This window comes from Salmo salar, chromosome 06 (assembly GCF_965601325.2).
Source record: "Salmo salar chromosome 06, fSalSal1, whole genome shotgun sequence".
NCBI classification, from domain to species: domain Eukaryota; kingdom Metazoa; phylum Chordata; class Actinopteri; order Salmoniformes; family Salmonidae; genus Salmo; species Salmo salar.
Window position 1 is genome coordinate 17,763,863 of NC_138296.1, and position 25,765 is coordinate 17,789,627.

At 45.5% G+C, this 25,765-nt stretch overlaps 2 protein-coding genes across 3 annotated transcripts in view; both read left to right on the forward strand.

The window, feature by feature from the left end:
- Nucleotides 1-22,125, forward strand: part of LOC106606425 (ethanolamine-phosphate cytidylyltransferase) — a 41,281-nt gene extending 19,156 nt beyond the window's left edge. Inside the window, exons 5-13 of the mRNA XM_045719846.2 lie at nt 168-252; nt 1,952-1,993; nt 2,979-3,117; nt 4,472-4,554; nt 5,441-5,518; nt 5,722-5,787; nt 14,338-14,403; nt 16,033-16,121; nt 16,986-22,125. Coding sequence (XP_045575802.1) covers nt 168-252; nt 1,952-1,993; nt 2,979-3,117; nt 4,472-4,554; nt 5,441-5,518; nt 5,722-5,787; nt 14,338-14,403; nt 16,033-16,121; nt 16,986-17,100 — 763 coding nt within the window. The 3' untranslated portion in view covers nt 17,101-22,125. The remainder of the gene's footprint in view (nt 1-167; nt 253-1,951; nt 1,994-2,978; nt 3,118-4,471; nt 4,555-5,440; nt 5,519-5,721; nt 5,788-14,337; nt 14,404-16,032; nt 16,122-16,985) is intronic.
- Nucleotides 22,126-24,575: 2,450 nt separating this feature from the next.
- LOC106606440 (guanine nucleotide-binding protein G(o) subunit alpha) overlaps nt 24,576-25,765 on the forward strand; it is a 31,990-nt gene continuing 30,800 nt past the window's right edge. For both annotated transcript variants that reach the window (XM_014202653.2, XM_045721303.2), the window contains exons 1-2: nt 24,576-24,795; nt 24,950-25,094. In XM_014202653.2, coding sequence (XP_014058128.1) covers nt 24,757-24,795; nt 24,950-25,094 — 184 coding nt within the window. In that variant the 5' untranslated portion in view covers nt 24,576-24,756. The remainder of the gene's footprint in view (nt 24,796-24,949; nt 25,095-25,765) is intronic.

Sequence of the window (25,765 nt, forward strand, 5' to 3'; positions counted from 1 at the left end):
TTTCCTTATATGAACTGTAACTGCAAAATCTTAGAAATTGTTGCATTTTGCGTTTATATTTTATTTAGTATATTATATATTATTTAATATATTATCATATTATTATTGCTGTTGTTATGCTCTGTCTACAATTGTACAATTTTGTCTCATGGCTGGTGTTGTTCCAGGGAGTGCAAGCGAACCCAGGGAGTTTCTACCACAGACCTGGTCGGTCGCATGCTACTGATGACCAAAGCCCACCACAGCAACATAGTGAGTATGGAAACCCCTCATAGGTTACCATAGTGAGTATAGAAACCCCTCATAGGTTACCATAGTGAGTATAGAAACCCCTCACAGGTTACCATAGTGAGTATAGAAACCCCTCATAGGTTACCATGGTGAGTATAGCAACCCCTCATAGGTTACCATAGTGAGTATAGTAACCCCTCATAGGTTACCATAGTGAGTATAGAAACCCCTCATAGGTTACCATAGTGAGTATAGAAACCCCTCATAGGTTACCATAGTGAGTATAGAAACCCCTCATAGGTTACCATAGTGAGTATAGAAACCCCTTATAGGTTACCATGGTGAGTATAGAAACCCCTCATAGGTTACCATGGTGAGTATAGAAACCCCTTATAGGTTACCATAGTGAGTATAGAAACCCCTTATAGGTTACCATGGTGAGTATAGAAACCCCTCATAGGTTACCATGGTGAGTATAGAAACCCCTCATAGGTTACCATGGTGAGTATAGAAACCCCTCATAGGTTACCATGGTGAGTATAGAAACCCCTCATAGGTTACCATGGTGAGTATAGAAACCCCTCATAGGTTACCATGGTGAGTATAGAAACCCCTCATAGGTTACCATGGTGAGTATAGAAACCCCTCACAGGTTACCATGGTGAGTATAGAAACCCCTCATAGGTTACCATGGTGAGAATAGAAACCCCTCATAGGTTACCATAGTGAGTATAGAAACCCCTCATAGGTTACCATAGTGAGTATAGAACCCCCTCATAGGTTACCATGGTGAGTATAGAAACCCCTCATAGGTTACCATAGTGAGTATAGAAACCCCTCATAGGTTACCATAGTGAGTATAGAACCCCCTCATAGGTTACCATAGTGAGTATAGTAACCCCTCATAGGTTACCATGGTGAGTATAGAAACCCCTCATAGGTTACCATAGTGAGTATAGCAACCCCTCATAGGTTACCATGGTGAGTATAGAAACCCCTCATAGGTTACCATAGTGAGTATAGAAACCCCTCATAGGTTACCATAGTGAGTATAGAAACCCCTCATAGGTTACCACAGTGAGTATAGCAACCCCTCATAGGTTACCATAGTGAGTATAGAAACCCCTCATAGGTTACCATGGTGAGTATAGAATCCCTCATAGGTTACCATAGTGAGTATAGAATCCCTCATAGGTTACCATAGTGAGTATAGAAACCCCTCATAGGTTACCATAGTGAGTATAGAACCCCCTCATAGGTTACCATGGTGAGTATAGAAACCCCTCATATGTTACCATAGTGAGTATAGAAACCCCTCATAGGTTACCATAGTGAGTATAGAAACCCCTCATAGGTTACCATAGTGAGTATAGAAACCCCTCATAGGTTACCAAAGTGAGTATAGAAACCCCTCATAGGTTACCATAGTGAGTATAGAACCCCCTCATAGGTTACCATAGTGAGTATAGAACCCCCTCATAGGTTACCATAGTGAGTATAGAAACCCCTCATAGGTTACCATAGTGAGTATAAAAACCCCTCATAGGCTACAATAGGACCAGGAGTTCTTCCACTTCAGTCGAATTTCCACTTAGTCTCCTGTTGACATCAAAAATGTAGAAGTCATGATTTGCTCGTATCTGTCATGTCTCCTAGCTCCTATTGTTCCAGTTGAATAGTAGATCAACTGGAGCCTGTTTCCTCTCCTGTGTCCCCTCAGGGCCATTCAGACTATCAACAGCACACAGACAACTTTGGGAAGGTAGGTCCCATGTCTACTCTCATACATGTACAACTTCAAGAAAAGTTATTTTTTTAAATCCCACAAAGGCTCACTCTGTGAAATGCACAGCTGTCTGTTTTTGATCATTTAAATAAAGAAGAGCCCTTTAAAAATCAGAGTGCACTTGACCATAGCAACTGCTTTGTCATGGTCCACTATTTGTGTCCAAATCCTGGGTAGACTTTCTCTGCTACAGCTTTAGTACCCCCCCCCCAACTCTCGCCAACTCCCTCTCTGAAACAAAGGGCGTTACTGTGGTGCCCAGTTGATAATCAAAACTCTGGGCCTGGCTAGGTGGTAATGAATACCACCTCTGTTCCCTCTGAATGCAGAAACTGACCAGAGGATCTACATTTGAACAACGTTTGGATTCCAAATGGGGGTGGGAAAGAGAACGCTACTTTAGAATGATCACCGTTACATAACAAATGTTCTCTTTTTCATACGTTGAAAGAGAGAGAAAAATATATTTGTCCAGTGTTGAATAAATGTGTTGGGGTCTCTGACGGACATTGAGATATACCTCACAGTGCTGACTGACTGGCTACTGGATGTTCAGGAAGAGGGATCTCAGATGGTGTTTTACTCATTTGGCCACTGGGTGACGCAGTGTGATCATTTTCTCCTATGAGAAAAGACCGTAGTGAATATTGAATACCAACTTTGAATAGCAAATGCTATAGGATTTTAATAAGTCAAGCTGCCACATACTGGCATGGTGTGTTGTTCCCCTTTCTGCCCAATGAACACATTTATGGACAATACTTCATTCCATTTAGGGGACTCAATAACTCTCTCAGAGGTTCCACCTGTATTAGCCTCTGTAAGGAATATCATACAGCATCATCTATTACTCAGTGTAATGATATCATTCCTTTGCTGGCTTGGAATGAACATTTAGTCGTGGTTTGTCAAGTGCTACACTGTATTTATTTGTGGTCTTTGTGCATTATGGGTGTTGCAGGGTCCGAAGGGCCACAGTCCGTGGACGGGGGTGTCCCAGTTCCTCCAGACGTCCCAGAAGATTATCCAGTTTGCCTCAGGACAGGAGCCTCAGCCTGGGGACACCATCATCTATGTGGCTGGAGCCTTCGACCTCTTCCGTATCCTCTGTCTGGTGGCTCCATGAATGCACTACTTTCAATTGCGTGTGTTTGATACCATTCCATTCGTTGCATTCCAGCGAATACAATGGCTGGAATCCCGCATGGTGATGTCTCCCTCCACCAGCCTCCTCATATTTACCAGGTCTGGTGCCAGGAGCTTTTCCTGAGCATGTCTATAATATGAAGTGAGTTGATACAGGTAACTGCCAAAATAAAGGAAACACCAACATAGAGTCTCTTAATATGGTGTTGGGCCACCACGAGCCAGAACATCTTCATTCTGCCTTGGCATACAGTCTACACATGTCTGGAACTCTATTTGAGGGATGAGACACCATTATTCCACCAAAAAATCCATCATTTGGTGTTTTGTTGATGGTGGTGGAAAACGCTGTCTCAGACGTCGCTCCAGAATGTCCCATAAGTGTTCAATTGGTTTAAGATCTGGTGACTGAGACGGCCATGGCATATGGTTTACATCGTTTTCTTGCTCATTCAGCGACCACTCGTGCCCTGTAGATGGGGACATTGTCATCCTATGGTGGCATTGCCATGGTAGCCAAAAATAATGGCTTACCCAGCATTTTTTCATCACCCTAAGCATGATGGGATGTTAATTGCTGAATGAACTCAGGAACCACACCTTTGTGGAAGCACCTGCTTTCAATATACTTTGTATCCCTCATTTACTCAAGTGTTTCCTTTATTTTGTCAGTTACATGTACATAAGAATGGTTTGACTTGTTACTAAGGCCTTCTCTGACAGCTTTGAAGGCCCTGATGGTAGGATACATCAATGTCAGGTGACTCTATACACTCATATCTACCATGTTAGAGCAAAGAGTTGTTATTTTCTGACCATGTGACCTGACCAAGAAAAACTGGGCCATAGAAAGACAAACACCCCTCATGCTAGTGTAACCGATGTGAAATGGCTAGCTAGTTAGCGGGGCGCGCTCTAATAGCGTTTCAATCAGTGACGTCACTCGCTCTGCGACCTTGAAGTAGTTGTTCCCCTTGCTCTGCAAGGGCCGCGGCTTTTGTGGAGCGATGGGTAACGATGCTTCGTGGGAGGCAGTTGTTGATGTGTGCAGAGGGTCCCTGGTTCGAGCCCAGGTAGGGGTGAGGAGAGGGACGGAAGCTATACTGTTACACTACCTAGCTGCACTACACTTATGTGACGTAGATGTTCTGTATTTCTATAACTGGCTGTTCCTGTGGTCAGCCAAAACACCTGGGCCCAGTCATCTACAGTGTGTGGAGAGGTTTGAGATTATAGACTGGACTCAGAGGCCTAGTTTGTAGATACTATAGTTGTTGTTGTTGTCGGCCTTGACCAATGTCTTCTCAGATATCGGCCATGTGGACTTCTTGGAGGCTGTTTCCAGGCTTTCAGACAAGCCATATGTTATAGTGGGGTTACACTTTGACCAGGTGAGTCTGACAAGCCATATGTTATAGTGGGGTTACTCTTTGACCAGGTGAGTCTGACAAGCCATATGTTATTGTGGGGTTACTCTTTGACCAGGTGAGTCTGACAAGCCATATGTTATAGTGGGGTTACTCTTTGACCAGGTGAGTCTGACAAGCCATATGTTATAGCCTGCCGGGGTCTCGCCACCTTTGACCAGGTGAGTCTGACAAGCCATATGTTATTGTGGGGTTACACTTTGACCAGGTGAGTCTGACAAGCCATATGTTATAGTGGGGTTACACTTTGACCAGGTGAGTCTGACAAGCCATATGTTATAGTGTGGTTACACTTTGACCAGGTGAGTCTGACAAGCCATATGTTATAGTGGGGTTCCTCTTTGAGACAATCTGGTCTATTGTCTCCTCAGTTCAGCTGTAAAATAGATAATTTAGGCTGGGATTTATAGGTCTAATGCAGCCATTTATATATCAATAAGTATACATTCTGGGTAACAGTTACTGTAATAATTGTGCATTAAAATGGACAAAAATGGCTTTTCAGCAAAAAACTATTTCTCAAGCAAGAATTTAGCAAGGACTGTCTAGGAGTGGTCTCAGTGGGGAGAGGAAAATGTAAAACTAGCTGTTATTGACAGAGAGGTTTGGAACTCTTTGTTATTGGTCTATTAACCAATTACCGCCTGGTGATGGCTATCGAAGGCAATGATCCCACAATGTTCTCGGCGATCCCATTCACGGTAAACGCTGCATATTTCGGCTCAATCAGAAATTTCCTTTAAAAACCACAATGCCTATAACCAACCCACTGTCAAATTAAATCCTGCCACTGATAGTGGAAATTTGCGTCATCTTATTCTTACTTTTGGGTTTTCTGTGAATTTTTCAGGAGGTGAATCGCTACAAAGGGAAGAATTACCCCATTATGAACGTCCATGAGAGAACACTCAGTGTGCTGGCCTGTCGAGTAAGTTCTCTCTCTCTTTCTCTTTCATAAGAGATACTGTACATCTATTTTATAAGAGTCATTTTGTAAATTGTGTGTATGCGGGGCTCCCTTGTGAAAGAGACCTCGGTCTCAATGGGACTGTTAAAATAAAGGTCAAATAAAATGATGAGAAGTGATGAGTATAATAATCTAATGTGCTTCTGTTCTGTTTCTGTCTGTAGTATGTCTCTGAGGTGGTGATTGGTGCGCCTTATGCAGTCACGAGAGAGTTACTAGACCACTTCAAGGTAAGGGCTCAAGACACTACACTTGTTCTGCCGAGCCATTTGAACCAGGCTGAGCATGCTAAGATTTGTGGAAACTCCAAAGGTACAGTGGGTTAGTGTTGGGTCTCACCCTGCATGGTATCTACAGTGGGTTAGTATTGGGTCTCATCATGCGTGGTATCTACAGTGGGTTAGTGTTGGGTCTCACCCTGCATGGTATCTACAGTGGGTTAGTGTTGGGTCTCACCCTGCATGGTATCTACAGTGGGTTAGTGTTGGGTCTCACCCTGCATGGTATCTACAGTGGGTTAGTGTTGGGTCTCACCCTGCATGGTATCTACAGTGGGTTAGTGTTGGGTCTCATCATGCGTGGTATCTACAGTGGGTTAGTGTTGGGTCTCATCCTGCGTGGTATCTACAGTGGGTTAGTGTTGGGTCTCACCCTGCGTGGTATCTACAGTGGGCTAGTGTTGGGTCTCATCATGCGTGGTATCTACAGTGGGTTAGTGTTGGGTCTCACCCTGCGTGGTATCTACAGTGGGTTAGTGTTGGGTCTCACCCTGCGTGGTATCTACAGTGGGTTAGTGTTGGGTCTCACCCTGCGTGGTATCTACAGTGGGTTAGTGTTGGGTCTCACCCTGCGTGGTATCTACAGTGGGTTAGTGTTGGGTCTCACCCTGCGTGGTATCTACAGTGGGTTAGTGTTGGGTCTCAACCAGCGTGGTATCTACAGTGGGTTAGTGTTGGGTCTCACCCTGCGTGGTATCTACAGTGGGTTAGTGTTGGGTCTCACCCTGCGTGGTATCTACAGTGGGTTAGTGTTGGGTCTCACCCTGCGTGGTATCTACAGTGGGTTAGTGTTGGGTCTCACCCTGCGTGGTATCTACAGTGGGTTAGTGTTGGGTCTCACCCTGCGTGGTATCTACAGTGGGTTAGTGTTGGGTCTCACCCTGCGTGGTATCTACAGTGGGTTAGTGTTGGGTCTCACCCTGCGTGGTATCTACAGTGGGTTAGTGTTGGGTCTCACCCTGCGTGGTATCTACAGTGGGTTAGTGTTGGGTCTCACCCTGCGTGGTATCTACAGTGGGTTAGTGTTGGGTCTCACCCTGCATGGTATCTACAGTGGGTTAGTGTTGGGTCTCACCCTGCGTGGTATCTACAGTGGGTTAGTGTTGGGTCTCACCCTGCATGGTATCTACAGTGGGTTAGTGTTGGGTCTCACCCTGCATGGTATCTACAGTGGGTTAGTGTTGGGTCTCACCCTGCATGGTATCTACAGTGGGTTAGTGTTGGGTCTCACCCTGCATGGTATCTACAGTGGGTTAGTGTTGGGTCTCACCCTGCATGGTATCTACAGTGGGTTAGTGTTGGGTCTCACCCTGCATGGTATCTACAGTGGGTTAGTGTTGGGTCTCATCATGCGTGGTATCTACAGTGGGTTAGTGTTGGGTCTCACCCTGCATGGTATCTACAGTGGGTTAGTGTTGGGTCTCACCCTGCATGGTATCTACAGTGGGTTAGTGTTGGGTCTCACCCTGCATGGTATCTACAGTGGGTTAGTGTTGGGTCTCATCATGCGTGGTATCTACAGTGGGTTAGTGTTGGGTCTCACCCTGCATGGTATCTACAGTGGGTTAGTGTTGGGTCTCACCCTGCATGGTATCTACAGTGGGTTAGTGTTGGGTCTCACCCTGCATGGTATCTACAGTGGGTTAGTGTTGGGTCTCACCCTGCATGGTATCTACAGTGGGTTAGTGTTGGGTCTCATCATGCGTGGTATCTACAGTGGGTTAGTGTTGGGTCTCATCCTGCATGGTATCTACAGTGGGTTAGTGTTGGGTCTCATCATGCGTGGTATCTACAGTGGGTTAGTGTTGGGTCTCACCCTGCATGGTATCTACAGTGGGTTAGTGTTGGGTCTCATCATGCATGGCATCTACAGTGGGTTAGTGTTGGGTCTCATCATGCGTGGTATCTACGGTGGGTTAGTGTTGGGTCTCATCATGCGTGGTATCTACAGTGGGTTAGTGTTGGGTCTCATCATGCATGGCATCTACAGTGGGTTAGTGTTGGGTCTCACCCTGCATGGTATGTACAGTGGGTTAGTGTTGGGTCTCATCATGCGTGGTATCTACAGTGGTTAATGTTGGGTCTCACCCTGCATGGTATCTACAGTGGGTTAGTGTTGGGTCTCACCCTGCATGGTATCTACAGTGGGTTAGTGTTGGGTCTCACCCTGCATGGTATCTACAGTGGGTTAGTGTTGGGTCTCATCATGCATGGTATCTACAGTGGGTTAGTGTTGGGTCTCACCCTGCATGGTATGTACAGTGGGTTAGTGTTGGGTCTCATCATGCGTGGTATCTACAGTGGGTTAGTGTTGGGTCTCACCCTGCGTGGTATCTACAGTGGGTTAGTGTTGCGTCTCACCCTGCGTGGTATCTACAGTGGGTTAGTGTTGGGTCTCACCCTGCATGGTATCTACAGTGGGTTAGTGTTGGGTCTCACCCTGCATGGTATCTACAGTGGGTTAGTGTTGGGTCTCACCCTGCATGGTATCTACAGTGGGTTAGTGTTGGGTCTCACCCTGCATGGTATCTACAGTGGGTTAGTGTTGGGTCTCACCCTGCATGGTATCTACAGTGGGTTAGTGTTGGGTCTCACCCTGCATGGTATCTACAGTGGGTTAGTGTTGGGTCTCACCCTGCATGGTGTCTACAGTGGGTTAGTGTTGGGTCTCATCATGCGTGGTATCTACAGTGGGTTAGTGTTGGGTCTCACCCTGCATGGTATCTACAGTGGGTTAGTGTTGGGTCTCACCCTGCATGGTATCTACAGTGGGTTAGTGTTGGGTCTCACCCTGCATGGTATCTACAGTGGGTTAGTGTTGGGTCTCATCATGCGTGGTATCTACAGTGGGTTAGTGTTGGGTCTCACCCTGCATGGTATCTACAGTGGGTTAGTGTTGGATCTCACCCTGCATGGTATCTACAGTGGGTTAGTGTTGGGTCTCACCCTGCATGGTATCTACAGTGGGTTAGTGTTGGGTCTCACCCTGCATGGTATCTACAGTGGGTTAGTGTTGGGTCTCATCATGCGTGGTATCTACAGTGGGTTAGTGTTGGGTCTCATCATGCATGGCATCTACAGTGGGTTAGTGTTGGGTCTCATCATGCGTGGTATCTACAGTGGGTTAGTGTTGGGTCTCACCCTGCATGGTATCTACAGTGGGTTAGTGTTGGGTCTCATCATGCATGGCATCTACAGTGGGTTAGTGTTGGGTCTCATCATGCGTGGTATCTACGGTGGGTTAGTGTTGGGTCTCATCATGCGTTGTATCTACAGTGGGTTAGTGTTGGGTCTCATCATGCATGGCATCTACAGTGGGTTAGTGTTGGGTCTCACCCTGCATGGTATGTACAGTGGGTTAGTGTTGGGTCTCATCATGCGTGGTATCTACAGTGGTTAATGTTGGGTCTCACCCTGCATGGTATCTACAGTGGGTTAGTGTTGGGTCTCACCCTGCATGGTATCTACAGTGGGTTAGTGTTGGGTCTCACCCTGCATGGTATCTACAGTGGGTTAGTGTTGGGTCTCATCATGCGTGGTATCTACAGTGGGTTAGTGTTGGGTCTCACCCTGCATGGTATCTACAGTGGGTTAGTGTTGGGTCTCACCCTGCATGGTATCTACAGTGGGTTAGTGTTGGGTCTCACCCTGCATGGTATCTACAGTGGGTTAGTGTTGGGTCTCACCCTGCATGGTATCTACAGTGGGTTAGTGTTGGGTCTCATCATGCGTGGTATCTACAGTGGGTTAGTGTTGGGTCTCATCATGCATGGCATCTACAGTGGGTTAGTGTTGGGTCTCATCATGCGTGGTATCTACAGTGGGTTAGTGTTGGGTCTCACCCTGCATGGTATCTACAGTGGGTTAGTGTTGGGTCTCATCATGCATGGCATCTACAGTGGGTTAGTGTTGGGTCTCATCATGCGTGGTATCTACGGTGGGTTAGTGTTGGGTCTCATCATGCGTGGTATCTACAGTGGGTTAGTGTTGGGTCTCATCATGCATGGCATCTACAGTGGGTTAGTGTTGGGTCTCACCCTGCATGGTATGTACAGTGGGTTAGTGTTGGGTCTCATCATGCGTGGTATCTACAGTGGTTAATGTTGGGTCTCACCCTGCATGGTATCTACAGTGGGTTAGTGTTGGGTCTCACCCTGCATGGTATCTACAGTGGGTTAGTGTTGGGTCTCACCCTGCATGGTATCTACAGTGGGTTAGTGTTGGGTCTCATCATGCATGGCATCTACAGTGGGTTAGTGTTGGGTCTCACCCTGCATGGTATGTACAGTGGGTTAGTGTTGGGTCTCATCATGCGTGGTATCTACAGTGGGTTAGTGTTGGGTCTCACCCTGCATGGTATCTACAGTGGGTTAGTGTTGGGTCTCACCCTGCATGGTATCTACAGTGGGTTAGTGTTGGGTCTCACCCTGCGTGGTATCTACAGTGGGTTAGTGTTGGGTCTCACCCTGCGTGGTATCTACAGTGGGTTAGTGTTGGGTCTCACCCTGCGTGGTATCTACAGTGGGTTAGTGTTGGGTCTCACCCTGCGTGGTATCTACAGTGGGTTAGTGTTGCGTCTCACCCTGCGTGGTATCTACAGTGGGTTAGTGTTGGGTCTCACCCTGCATGGTATCTACAGTGGGTTAGTGTTGGGTCTCACCCTGCATGGTATCTACAGTGGGTTAGTGTTGGGTCTCACCCTGCATGGTATCTACAGTGGGTTAGTGTTGGGTCTCACCCTACATGGTATCTACAGTGGGTTAGTGTTGGGTCTCACCCTGCATGGTATCTACAGTGGGTTAGTGTTGGGTCTCACCCTGCATGGTATCTACAGTGGGTTAGTGTTGGGTCTCACCCTGCATGGTGTCTACAGTGGGTTAGTGTTGGGTCTCATCATGCGTGGTATCTACAGTGGGTTAGTGTTGGGTCTCACCCTGCATGGTATCTACAGTGGGTTAGTGTTGGGTCTCACCCTGCATGGTATCTACAGTGGGTTAGTGTTGGGTCTCACCCTGCATGGTATCTACAGTGGGTTAGTGTTGGGTCTCATCATGCGTGGTATCTACAGTGGGTTAGTGTTGGGTCTCACCCTGCATGGTATCTACAGTGGGTTAGTGTTGGATCTCACCCTGCATGGTATCTACAGTGGGTTAGTGTTGGGTCTCACCCTGCATGGTATCTACAGTGGGTTAGTGTTGGGTCTCACCCTGCATGGTATCTACAGTGGGTTAGTGTTGGGTCTCATCATGCGTGGTATCTACAGTGGGTTAGTGTTGGGTCTCATCATGCATGGCATCTACAGTGGGTTAGTGTTGGGTCTCATCATGCGTGGTATCTACAGTGGGTTAGTGTTGGGTCTCACCCTGCATGGTATCTACAGTGGGTTAGTGTTGGGTCTCATCATGCATGGCATCTACAGTGGGTTAGTGTTGGGTCTCATCATGCGTGGTATCTACGGTGGGTTAGTGTTGGGTCTCATCATGCGTGGTATCTACAGTGGGTTAGTGTTGGGTCTCATCATGCATGGCATCTACAGTGGGTTAGTGTTGGGTCTCACCCTGCATGGTATGTACAGTGGGTTAGTGTTGGGTCTCATCATGCGTGGTATCTACAGTGGTTAATGTTGGGTCTCACCCTGCATGGTATCTACAGTGGGTTAGTGTTGGGTCTCACCCTGCATGGTATCTACAGTGGGTTAGTGTTGGGTCTCACCCTGCATGGTATCTACAGTGGGTTAGTGTTGGGTCTCATCATGCATGGCATCTACAGTGGGTTAGTGTTGGGTCTCACCCTGCATGGTATGTACAGTGGGTTAGTGTTGGGTCTCATCATGCGTGGTATCTACAGTGGGTTAGTGTTTGGTCTCACCCTGCATGGTATCTACAGTGGGTTAGTATTGGGTCTCATCATGCGTGGTATCTACAGTGGGTTAGTGTTGGGTATCATCATGCGTGCTATCTACAGTGGGTTAGTGTTGGCTCTCACCCTGCATGGTATCTACAGTGGGTTAGTGTTGGGTCTCACCCTGCATGGTATCTACATTGGGTTAGTGTTGGGTCTCATCATGCATGGTATCTACAGTGGGTTAGTGTTGGGTCTCAACCTGCATGGTATCTACAGTGGGTTAGTGTTGGGTCTCATCATGTGTGGTATCTACAGTGGGTTAGTGTTGGGTCTCACCCTGCATGGCATCTACAGTGGGTTAGTGTTGGGTCTCACCCTGCATGGTATGTACAGTGGGTTAGTGTTGGGTCTCATCATGTGTGGTATCTACAGTGGTTAATGTTGGGTCTCACCCTGCATGGTATCTACAGTGGGTTAGTGTTGGGTCTCACCCTGCATGGTATCTACAGTGGGTTAGTGTTGGGTCTCACCCTGCATGGTATCTACAGTGGGTTAGTGTTGGGTCTCATCATGCATGGCATCTACAGTGGGTTAGTGTTGGGTCTCACCCTGCATGGTATGTACAGTGGGTTAGTGTTGGGTCTCATCATGCGTGGTATCTACAGTGGGTTAGTGTTGGGTCTCACCCTGCATGGTATCTACAGTGGGTTAGTGTTGGGTCTCACCCTGCATGGTATCTACATTGGGTTAGTGTTGGGTCTCACCCTGCATGGTATCTACAGTGGGTTAGTGTTGGGTCTCACCCTGCATGGTATCTACAGTGGGTTAGTGTTGGGTCTCATCCTGCATGGTATCTACAGTGGGTTAGTGTTGGGTCTCACCCTGCATAGTATCTACAGTGGGTTAGTGTTGGGTCTCACCCTGTATGGTATCTACAGTGGGTTAGTGTTGGGTCTCATCATGCATGGTATCTACAGTGGGTTAGTGTTGGGTCTCACCCTGCATGGTATCTACAGTGGGTTAGTGTTGGGTCTCACCCTGCATGGTATCTACAGTGGGTTAGTGTTGGGTCTCACCCTACATGGTATCTACAGTGGGTTAGTGCTGGGTCTCACCCTGCGTGGTATCTACAGTGGGTTAGTGTTGGGTCTCACCCTGCATGGTATCTACAGTGGGTTAGTGTTGGGTCTCATCATGCGTGGTATCTACAGTGGGTTAGTGTTGGGTCTCACCCTGCATGGTATCTACAGTGGGTTAGTGTTGGGTCTCATCCTGCATGGTATCTACAGTGGGTTAGTGTTGGGTCTCACCCTGCATGGTATCTACAGTGTGTTAGTGCTGGGTCTCACCCTGCATGGTATCTACAGTGGGTTAGTGTTGGGTCTCACCCTGCATGGTATCTACAGTGGGTTAGTGTTGGGTCTCACCCTGCATGGTATCTACAGTGGGTTAGTGCTGGGTCTCACCCTGCGTGGTATCTACGGTGGGTTAGTGTTGGGTCTCACCCTGCATGGTATCTACAGTGGGTTAGTTTTGGGTCTCATCATGCGTGGTATCTACAGTGGGTTAGTGTTGGGTCTCACCCTGCATGGTATCTACAGTGGGTTAGTGTTGGGTCTCATCCTGCATGGTATCTACAGTGGGTTAGTGTTGGGTCTCACCCTGCATGGTATCTACAGTGGGTTAGTGCTGGGTCTCACCCTGCATGGTATCTACAGTGGGTTAGTGTTGGGTCTCACCCTGCATGGTATCTACAGTGGGTTAGTGTTGGGTCTCACCCTGCATGGTATCTACAGTGGGTTAGTGCTGGGTCTCACCCTGCGTGGTATCTACAGTGGGTTAGTGTTGGGTCTCACCCTGCATGGTATCTACAGTGGGTTAGTGTTGGGTCTCATCATGCGTGGTATCTACAGTGGGTTAGTGTTGGGTCTCACCCTGCATGGTATCTACAGTGGGTTAGTGTTGGGTCTCACCCTGCATGGTATCTACAGTGGGTTAGTGTTGGGTCTCATCCTGCATGGTATCTACAGTGGGTTAGTGTTGGGTCTCACCCTGCATGGTATCTACAGTGGGTTAGTGTTGGGTCTCACCCTGCATGGTATCTACAGTGGGTTAGTGTTGGGTCTCACCCTGCATGGTATCTACAGTGGGTTAGTGTTGGGTCTCACCCTGCGTGGTATCTACAGTGGGTTAGTGTTGGGTCTCACCCTGCATGGTATCTACAGTGGGTTAGTGTTGGGTCTCATCATGCGTGGTATCTACAGTGGGTTAGTGTTGGGTCTCACCCTGCATGGTATCTACAGTGGGTTAGTGTTGGGTCTCATCCTGCATGGTATCTACAGTGGGTTAGTGTTGGGTCTCATCCTGCATGGTATCTACAGTGGGTTAGTGTTGGGTCTCATCGTGCGTGGTATCTACAGTGGGTTAGTGTTGGGTCTCATCATGCGTGTTATCTACGGTGGGTTAGTGTTGGGTCTCATCGTGCGTGGTATCTACAGTGGGTTAGTGTTGGGTCTCATCATGCGTGGTATGTACAGTGGGTTAGTGTTGGGTCTCATCATGCGTGGTATCTACAGTGGGTTAGTGTTGGGTCTCATCATGTGTGGTATCTACAGTGGGTTAGTGTTGGGTCTCATCATGCGTGGTCTACTTCTGCAGGTGGACCTTGTGTGTCATGGGAAGACAGAGGTGCATCCTGACAAAGACGGGTCTGACCCCTATGCCGTGAGTACCCTGCACCTTTTTCTGACAACTCTGTTACTAAAAAACAATGTGCTGGTGCACTCCAATTGATACAAACTATAAGGCCATGGAGACTTGGTATAAGGTTGCTCTTTGAAAGGGTAGACTATGACTGGCAGAAAACTACAAGGCCATGGGGACTTGGTATATTTTACATTTACGTAATTTAGCAGACGCTCTTATCCAGAGCAATTAGGGTAAAGTGACTTGCTCAAAAGGCACATCAACAGATTTTTCACCTAGTCAGCTCAGAGTGTAACGGTTGTCCAAAGGAGTAGACCAAGGTGCAGCGTGGTAAGTGTTCATCTTGATATTTATTTTTACTCAGAACACTTAAACAAAATAATAAACAAAGGTAAACGACCGTCACGTCTTGCAGGCTTACTGAGCAGTACAAAAATAACATCCCACAACTCAAGGAGGGAAGTATGGTTAAGTATGGTTCCCAATCAGAGACAACGATAGGCAGCTGCCTCTGACTGGAAACCATACCTGGCCAAAACATAGAAATATAAAACATAGAATGCCCACCCCACACCCTGACCTAACAAAATATAGAAATTAACCGACTCTCTCAGGTCAGAGCGTGACAGTACCCCCCCCCCAAAGGTGCGGACTCCCGGCCGCAAACCTGAACCTATAGGGGAGGGTGCGGGTGGGCATCTATTCTTGGCGGCGGCTCTGTTTCGGGGCGTAGCCCCCACTCCGCCCGCTGATCCTCCCGCTTCTGTGTCGCCGGAGGAACCAGACCGTGGCTCATCGCCGGAGGCTCTGCACTGCCGACCGCCGCTGAAGACTCCGGACTGCAGGCCGCCGCTGAAGACTCCGGACTGCAGGCCGCCGCCGCTGAAGACTCCGGACTGCAGGCCGCCGCCGCTGAAGACTCCGGACTGCAGGCCGCCGCCGCTGAAGACTCCGGACTGCAGGCCGCCGCCGCTGAAGACTCCGGACTGCAGGCCGCCGCCGCTGAAGACTCCGGACTGCAGGCCGCCGCCGCTGAAGACTCCGGACTGCAGGCCGCCGCCGCTGAAGACTCCGGACTGCAGGCCGCCGCTGAAGACTCCGGACTGCCGCGCGTCGCTGGAGGCTCCGGACTGGGGAGCGTCGCTGGAGGCTCCGGACTGGGGAGCGTCGCTGGAGGCTCCGGACTGGGAAGCGTCGCTGGAGGCTCCGGACTGGGGAGCGTCGCTGTAGGTTCCGGACTCGGGACTGTCGCTGCAGGCTCCGTGCCTTTCGGTTACTGGCCCAATGCAATTAACCGCTAGACTACCTGCCGCCGTATAAGATGCTCTTTGAAAGGGTAGTGTATGACTAGCAGAAAACCAAAGGGGATAATGGCCACCACTTTAGTAAACGAAAAATGTTGGACAATTTATCATGGGGCTTACAGTACTTTTCCCATCAAGGCATTCTCACAGAAAAATGTAGGGATGAACTTCTTCATTTAAAAAGCCTTTGTTACTTGGTTTCTAAGTGGTTACAATGTATTTGGAAGACTAATATAATATACAGTATAGTATATAATAACATATGCCATTTTGCAAACTTTTATCCAAAGCGTGCAATGTCTAAGTGAATGTTTAAGTGTGGACTGTGTTTCTCTAAATGCAGGAGCCCAGAAAGAAAGGAATACTGCACACTGTGGACAGTATGAACAGCCTCACCACTGATAGTATTGTTCAGAGGATCATCAAAAACAGGTAAGGGCAGGAAGAAGTGAGATAACCTGGTATGTCACATCATCATGATAATATCTCTGTAGTTGTAATGATGCTAAGGTTACGTCATCATGATACTATCTCTGTAGTTGTAATGATGCTAAGGTTACGTCATTATGATAATATCTCTGTAGTTGTAATGATGCTAAGGTCACGTCATCATGATAATATCTCTGTAGTTGTAATGATGCTAAGGTCACGTCATCATGATAATATCTCTGTAGTTGTAATGATGCTAAGGTCACGTCATCATGATAATATCTCTGTAGTTGTAATGATGCTAAGGTCACATCATCATGATAATATCTCTGTAGTTGTAATGATGCTAAGGTCACGTCATCATGATAATATCTCTGTAGTTGTAATGATGCTAAGGTCACGTCATCATGATAATATCTCTGTAGTTGTACTGATGCTAAGGTCACGTCATCATGATAATATCTCTGTAGTTGTAATGATGCTAAGGTCACGTCATCATGATAATATTGGGGGAAAGTAAAGAAAGTCACACACTATATTACTCCCAGTAACCTTTCTCTACTTTGTAAGTGTATGAACCATTTGTCTGAACCTGCACAGCATTTTGGGTATGCGTTTTCAGCTCCCAATATAAAATAATATAATAACACCATTTAGCAGATTGTTTTAGCCAAAGCGACTTACAGTCATGCACGCATACATTTTACGTACAGGTAGTCCCGGGAATCGAACCCACTATCCTGGTGTTGCAAGCATCATGCGCTACCAAGACATTCCAATTATACTATACTCTAAATCACAGAAGGGTAAATATTCCATGCGTTACCATACTAATGAAACCTCCCCTCTGTGTCCCCTGCGATGTAGGCTGCTGTTCGAGGCCAGGAACCAGAAGAAAGAGGCCAAAGAGATGGCTGTGATCCAAGCCATGAAGAGAAGAGAGGAGGAGAAAGGCAAGGAGAGAGCCCAGGCTGTGCTCTAGGACGACAGGCCCGAAGGAGCACTCCCACCACGAGGAACCATTGACCACCCTCAGGGTCAATCTGAGACTGACTAAACCCAATACATCTAATCCCCACCACCAATGCAGCGCAGTCAATCCACCTCACCTGTGTTCCAACTCCCAACCAACACCCTGCAGGTCATACACTCTCCTTACCAACAGCCAGACAGCGAGCCTTTGTTTTCAACATGCAGTATTCTTACAATGGGAGTTCTGTTGTAGGTTTGACATGGTAACATGTTAGGTGAGGCTGTTTTCTTTGTCTTTATATCTTAATACAGGCTGAATGGATTTACATGTTCTTTATTTCTTATGGTTTCACAAACCACCCAAACAATATAGACCTCTCACTGTCTCCCCTTCCCTCACTGAGTTATAACCAGACAAGGATCAAGAAGGACCAGCATAGTCACTGAGTTATAACCAGACAAGGATCAAGAAGGACCAGCATAGTCACTGAGTTATAACCAGCCAGACAGAGAACCAGAAGGCCCAACATAGTCACTGAGTTATAACCAGCCAGACAGGGAACCAGAAGGCCCAACATAGTCACTGAGTTATAACCAGCCAGACAGGGAACCAGAAGGCCCAACATAGTCACTGAGTTATAACCAGACAAGGAACCAGAAGGCCCAACATAGTCACTGAGTTATAACCAGACAAGGAACCAGAAGGCCCAACATAGTCACTGAGTTATAACCAGCCAGACAGGGAACCATAAGGCCCAACATAGTTACTGAGTTATAACCAGCCAGACAGGGAACCAGAAGTCCCAACATAGTTACTGAGTTATAACCAGCCAGACAGGGAACCAGAAGGCCCAACATAGTCACTGAGTTATAACCAGCCAGACTGGGAACCAGAAGTCCCAACATAGTCACTGAGTTATAACCAGCCAGACTGGGAACCATAAGGCCCAACATAGTCACTGAGTTATAACCAGCCAGACTGGGAACCAGAAGTCCCAACATAGTCACTGAGTTATAACCAGCCAGACAGGGAACCAGAAGGCCCAACATAGTCACTGAGTTATAACCAGCTAGACTGGGAACCAGAAGGCCCAACATAGTCACTGAGTTATAACCAGACAAGGAACCAGAAGTCCCAACATAGTCACTGAGTTATAACCAGCCAGACAGGGAACCAGAAGGCCCAAAATAGTCACTGAGTTATAACCAGCCAGACTGGGAACCAGAAGGCCCAAAATAGTCACTGAGTTATAACCAGCCAGACAGGGAACCAGAAGGCCCAACATAGTCACTGAGTTATAACCAGACAGGGAACCAGAAGGCCCAACATAGTCACTGAGTTATAACCAGACAAGGAACCAGAAGTCCCAAAATAGTCACTGAGTTATAACCAGCCAGACAGGGAACCAGAAGGCCCAAAATAGTCACTGAGTTATAACCAGCCAGACTGGGAACCAGAAGGCCCAAAATAGTCACTGAGTTATAACCAGCCAGACAGGGAACCAGAAGGCCTAACATAGTTACTGAGTTATAACCAGCCAGACAGGGAACCAGAAGGCCCAACATAGTCACTGAGTTATAACCAGCTAGACTGGGAACCAGAAGGCCCAACATAGTCACTGAGTTATAACCAGCCAGACAGGGAACCAGAAGGCCTAATATAGTCACTGAGTTATAACCAGCCAGACAGGGAACCAGAAGGCCCAAAATAGTCACTGAGTTATAACCAGCCAGACTGGGAACCAGAAGGCCCAAAATAGTCACTGAGTTATAACCAGCCAGACTGGGAACCAGAAGGCCCAAAATAGTCACTGAGTTATAACCAGCCAGACAGGGAACCAGAAGGCCTAACATAGTTACTGAGTTATAACCAGCCAGACAGGGAACCAGAAGGCCCAACATAGTCACTGAGTTATAACCAGCTAGACTGGGAACCAGAAGGCCCAACATAGTCACTGAGTTATAACCAGCCAGACAGGGAACCAGAAGGCCTAATATAGTCACTGAGTTATAACCAGCCAGACAGGGAACCAGAAGGCCCAACATAGTCACTGAGTTATAATCAGACAAGGAACCAGAAGTCCCAACATAGTCACTGAGTTATAACCAGCCAGACAGGGAACCAGAAGGCCCAACATAGTCACTGAGTTATAACCAGCCAGACTGGGAACCAGAAGGCCCAACATAGTCACTGAGTTATAACCAGCCAGACTGGGAACCAGAAGGCCCAACATAATCACTGAGTTATAACCAGCCAGACAGGGAACCAGAAGGCCCAACATAGTCACTGAGTTATAACCAGCCAGACTGGGAACCAGAAGGCCCAACATAGTCACTGAGTTATAACCAGCCAGACAGAGAACCAGAAGGCCCAGCATAGTCACTGAGTTATAACCAGCCAGACAGGGAACCAGAAGGCCCAACATAGTCACTGAGTTATAACCAGCCAGACAGGGAACCAGAAGGCCCAACATAGTCACTGAGTTATAACCAGCCAGACAGGGAACCAGAAGGCCCAAAATAGTCACTGAGTTATAACCAGCCAGACAGAGAACCAGAAGGCCCAAAATAGTCACTGAGTTATAACCAGCCAGACAGAGAACCAGAAGGCCCAACATAGTCACTGAGTTATAACCAGCCAGACAGAGAACCAGAAGGCCCAACATAGTCACTGAGTTATAACCAGCCAGACAGAGAACCAGAAGGCCCAAAATAGTCACTGAGTTATAACCAGCCAGACAGGGAACCAGAAGGCCCAAAATAGTCACTGAGTTATAACCAGCCAGACTGGGAACCAGAAGTCCCAGCCTAGTCACTGAGTTATAACCAGCCAGACAGGGAACCAGAAGTCCCAGCCTAGTCACTGAGTTATAAACAGCCAGACAGGGAACCAGAAGGCCCAACAGAGTCTTGTGGAACCAGACAGGTGTGTCTCTAAATAAATCTGGCTGTGCAAGTTAATGCCAGACTAATATTTGTTTCTAAATAATTATCATAACGCAAGTTATTTTTCTTGGGGTTGATTGAGCTTTATTAAACAGGAGAATTATGAATTATTCATTTCTGGGAGAAATAGTGTGGTTAGGTTGAAGTCTGTCGGCCGAGGCTTGGACTTGTTGCTTTGGAGACCCATCAAACCACCTCTGCTGCTCCTCGCACAGCGATTATTGAACAACCAACACATTGGATGCATCCAAAATGGCACCCTTTTTCCTACAGTGAGGGGGAAAAGTATTTGATCCCCTGCTGATTTTGTGCGTTTTCCGACTGACAAAGAAATGATCAGTCTATCATTTTAATGGTAGGTTTATTTGAACAGTGAGAAACAGAATAACAACAACAAAATCCAGAAAAACGTATGTCAAAAATGTTATAAATTGATTTGCATTTTAATGAGGGAAATAAGTATTTGACCCCTCTGCAAAACATGACTTCTGGCTCCCTTTAAGAGTGTGCTCCTAATCTCAGCTCGTTACCTGTATAAAAGACACCTGGGAGCCAGAAATCTTTCTGATTGAGAGGGGGTCAAATACTTATTTCCCTCATTAAAATGCTAATCAATTTATAACATTTTGACATGCGTTTTTCTGGATTTTTTTGTTGTTATTCTGTCTCTCACTGTTCAAATAAACCTACCATTAAAATTATAGACTGATCATTTCTTTGTCAGTGGGCAAATGTACAAAATCAGCAGGGGATCAAATACTTTTTTCCCTCACTGTATATAGTGCACTCTTTTTAACATGGATCTGATGGTCAACAGTAATGCATTAAATAGGGAATAGGGTGTCATTTCGGATGCAGCCGTTGTCATTCTCCAAGGGACTGTTGCTGCTGTCATCGTGGCAATGGGCTGATCCCCTCACAACTTACAGTCCTATCTTATCTATCTCTGTATATATGTACTGTATGTATGTATTATAAATTAATATTAACCAGGAGAACTCTCTGGAAGATGTTGAAACCACTAGAGGTGTTCAGGGATGGGTTTGAAAATGTACCATCTCTGTGAGAGCCGATTGGTCGATTTCACCTTGGGACAAGCTGAGGTCATTAATGATTCAAGCTTTCTATCAGAGGCTACCCTCAGCTTTCGGACAGTTTTAATCACTTTCTAGAAGAGAAACGGAATTAAATATTACACTCTTAGAAAAAAGGGTTCCAAAAGGCTTATTCGGCTGTGCCCATAGGAGAACCCTTTTGGGTTCCAAATAGAACCCTTTTTGGTTCCATTTTGAATCCAGGTAGAACCCTTTTGGCAACCCAAAAAGTTTCTACCTGGAACCAAAAAGGGTACTTCAAAGGGTTCTCCTATTGGGACAGCTGAAGAACCATTTTGGGTTCTATATAGCACCTTTTGTGTAGATGGGCCAACCTATGGGACCTCATGTAGATAATACTACCAGAACGTACTGACTGGAAAGCCTTGGAACTGTTCTATGTTATAGAATGAATCTATAATATAGATAGAACGGTTCTCCACTACAACAAATGCAAACTATTATTCCAGGACCCATTGCCCAACCTTTGAGCGCAGTTCTTGTTTTAACCACAGCAGGTCACTCTTCCTCTGTAAAAGACACTACTTATCCTTGCACATTCTGGTAGAGCACTGAACTGAGTTTTAACCAGATGCTTTTAATGGCAAATTATTTTAAACGATAGGAGATTATGAAATATGTACGGTGCTGTTAACTTAGATAAACAAATGACCTTTTACTGTCATACGATCAAAAGTCTTAACCTCTGGAGAAAAAAATTCACCATTTCAAAACGTTAATCGGATTAAATACTATATTTTTCATAAATGTATATTTTTCAGTCAGACCACCTCGACATGAACTCTGGTTGGTTTCATATGTTTCAAAAGCATATAAAACGTTGTCTGTCTATAAAGTTGGAATGTATTCAATGTACTGTATAGGCTACAGTGTTATCCTATGTTATTGACAACTCTGATCTTCTAAATGACAAACGCTGTGGAATTTGGTACAGTATATTATCATTGTTAATAATAACAACTCCATCTGAAAAACTGTGTTGGTCATCTTGACTTTGTCTCCGTATTTTAAAAAACGATTTTACTAATAGAAGGTGTGTTAGGGTGATATTGTTTGCTGCCTAGTTGTTCTTAAAGGATCAATTTACAGCAAAAATATAGATATATTTTGTATTTTGTTAATTAGACCATGCATGTCAGCAGTTAAGGTCTCTATTCAATCAGTATCGCGGAAATTCAGTGTTACAGCGTGGTTGAAATTTAAAGGCAATGTTCCCGCGTTAGCAGAGACTGCATTCACGGTAAAAGCTGCATATGTCGGCTCAATCGGAAATTACCTGTGAATTTCGATCAGGCAATCTGTAACGCTTCTGCAATACAGATTGAATAGAGCCCTAAGTTTTCAAGATAGGGAACTTTAGCTAAAAATAAAAGTGTGACGATGGTGCATTTGCATCATCACACTTTTAGCTTTTTACTAAAAGTGCTCTATCTTGACAACTTAGGGTCTTGCACCATATCTACAGTGGACTAATGAGCAAAATACTTGAAGATGATTTGAGTAAAGTGATCATTATAGGCAAAGGCATTATACAGGTAATCATCATCATTCATTAAAGAGTATGAGGTCATGTGTTGGACAGATAGGACCTGTGATCAGCCGAAATTAGGGTCAAATTGCATCTATCAATCACTTCACACTACTAAGTCGGGAAATGTCAGTTTATTACTTTGACCATTTTTAATTATCCCGAGCCTAATTAGTATGCAGTGTATCCTCATTCCTCATACAGAAAAGTGATATATTGAATATACAGTGGAGAATTAACACTTTCTATGAAGTAGGTCAACATTTGTACAATGCTTTATATTATAATATCCTTTATAATGCGTTATGACACTGACTATACCCTGAGTGTACAAAATATTACGTTCCTAATATCTTGTTGCCCCTTTAGCCCTCAGAACAGCCTCAGTTCGTTGGGGCATGGACTCTACAAGGTGTTGAAAGCGTTCCACAGGGATGCTGGCCCATGTTGACTCCAATGCTTCCCACAGTTGTGTCAAGTTGGCTGGATTTCCTTTGGGTGGTGGACCAGTCTTGATACACATGGAAAACTTGAGCGTGAAAAACCCTGCAGCATTGCAGTTCTTGACACACTCAAACCGGTGCGCCTGGCACCTACTACCATACCCCGTTCCAAGTCACTTAAACATTTTGTCTTGCCCATTCACCCTCTGAACGGCACATATACTCAATCCATGTCTCAAGTAGTACAAATCCTTCTTTAACCTGTCTGTCTCCTCACCTTCATCTGCACTGATTGAAGTGGATTTAACAAGTGACATCAATAAGGGATCATAGCTTTCACCTGGATAGTGTGTGTCATGGAAAGAGCACGTGTTCCTATGTTTTGTAAGCATCTATAATAGGAAGGGAGAGGGAATAACTCGTAAGTGGTGATAAAACTCTGTATGATGTTTTATTGATAATTGACTATAATGAGTTATAAGGCATTATTATAGCCATACTTGTTTGGAAACACAGACAATATAGTTTGTAGACACATTGTTATACTGTTGCGATCCTGCTATATGAGACACTTTACAATTCCCACCAATTCAGTTAACCCTATTGACGCAATGCATAGGCTTTCACGCCAGTCTGACACCAATGTTTGCTACATTGGTGTCAGAAGTGGGATGGCGGCTGTGAGGTCATTGGAGCTCACGGGCCTGGACATGTGAGGGGTTAGAGTAGCGATCCTCGCTATATGAGTCAGGTTACAATTTACACCGTTTATTGTTTCATTGTTTTTAAACACCTCGATCACACCTACATCGTTGTTGCGCAAAATGGTACGCAACATCATCTGGATGTGTGCAACAAAAGTTCAACATTCACCTGCTACCATTTCTGTCAAACCGTCTACGCATACAATTTGATGCATATGTTCGACAAATCCAATGTATGCACCACACAGAACACACTGTAACGCAATGCTGCAAGGTAAACACAGTGTTCCATTGTAAATTAATGTACTTCTGGTGTCCGTAAAACGCTAAAATGATATCCGTGTGATCGAGGCGTTACAGTGGCAATCAGCAGTTAAAACAATAACAAAATCACCCCGCCCCTGTTTTAGTAAAAAGCTGAGGGATGGGGCTGGAGAAATGGAACCACTCAAATTCATAGACAGAGCTATGGATGCAAGGACTAACCATCCATGATGTAAACATTCTAGTTTTAACCATGTTGAGGCTATATAGTGGTTTGTTTTACAAGAGCACGTAATGTATCATAAAGCTTATTATACAGCACTATGCATGTGTTTGTTTAAATAAAGTGATCAACTTAGTTATAGAACACTGTAATAGGTATTTGTAGGCTTTAATTAAGTTTCGCTTCAGTCTCGCGCGCGTGATTGGTTTCTTCATGAAATGAGCACGGATCTCCACTAATAATGCACAGGTGTTATGTGTTAGGTCACCTCCCATGTGTAACGCTAAACTGCACGATTTAACCTTTGAGTAATATAGCCTATAGAAATTAACTGGACATATTCCCTGTTCTTTAGGCTTACCTCATTTCTCTTTATCTCGTGTTGTATTTTCAGCCCCAGTTTGTAGCAAACGTTGAGCTCTATGCGGTAGGCTACCTCAAAGATGTTCCGCTTTTTCAATATTCTGCCAGCTCCTCTGCAGGTATATCAAAATGTTGTCTTTGTTTGTGTTTAATGTGTAAACCTCATTTGTTTTCAATACATTTTAAATCAAGCAAACATCTCCGGCCAGTCGTTATGCGACATTCTAATAGAACATACTGTATCTTCGACTAAAATTGACATTTCAAACCTAGATGTGCGTGAGATCAATTTGCATTCACCCCGTACCCGACGTTACTGAGGATGAGAAAAGGGCGAAAATTCAAAGCTCTAATATAGAACGAGATTTGTTTGAACAAGCCAAGCTTGAGGTGAACGTGATCAAAATATTGCTACTTGGTAAGTTTGTGTGCGTGCAGTGTGTATGTGTTGCAACAACCTGGTCTCAGAATGTTGTATTATTCTGTATGGAAATCCGAGACACTTAAGTACGATAAGTTATCTTTGGTATGGTTACTTGAGACCGATGCAAAATTGAAAGGAGTTTGGCTGGGTGGGTATAATGCAAATTTCTAGAAATCCAAATGGATAATTATCATTTAGGCTACTTTTGAACTACTTTTGATATACTTTGCATGTTAGCTAACCCTTCCCAATTATGTACAGTACTTAAGAAAAAATACTTTGAAGTAGGCCCTACTACTGTAGTTATTTTGTGGTATCTGTACTCTTATATTTTTGACTACTTTTACTCCACTACATTCCTAAAGAAAATAATGTACTTTTTACTCCGTGCATGTTCCCTGACACAAAAAAGTACTCTTTACGTTTCGAATGTTTTAACAGGACAAGAAAAGTGTCCAATTCACACAATTATCAAGAGAACATCCCTGGTCATCTCCTGCCTCTGATCTGGTGGACTCACTAAACACAAATGCTTTGTTTGTAAATGTATGAGTGTTGGTGCTGTGTTTGCTTAATGAGGAATTTAAAATTATGTATACTTTTGATACTTAGTTACACTGCAGAAATTGCTCCGCCATTGGTTGCTAAAACTGTAATACACTGAA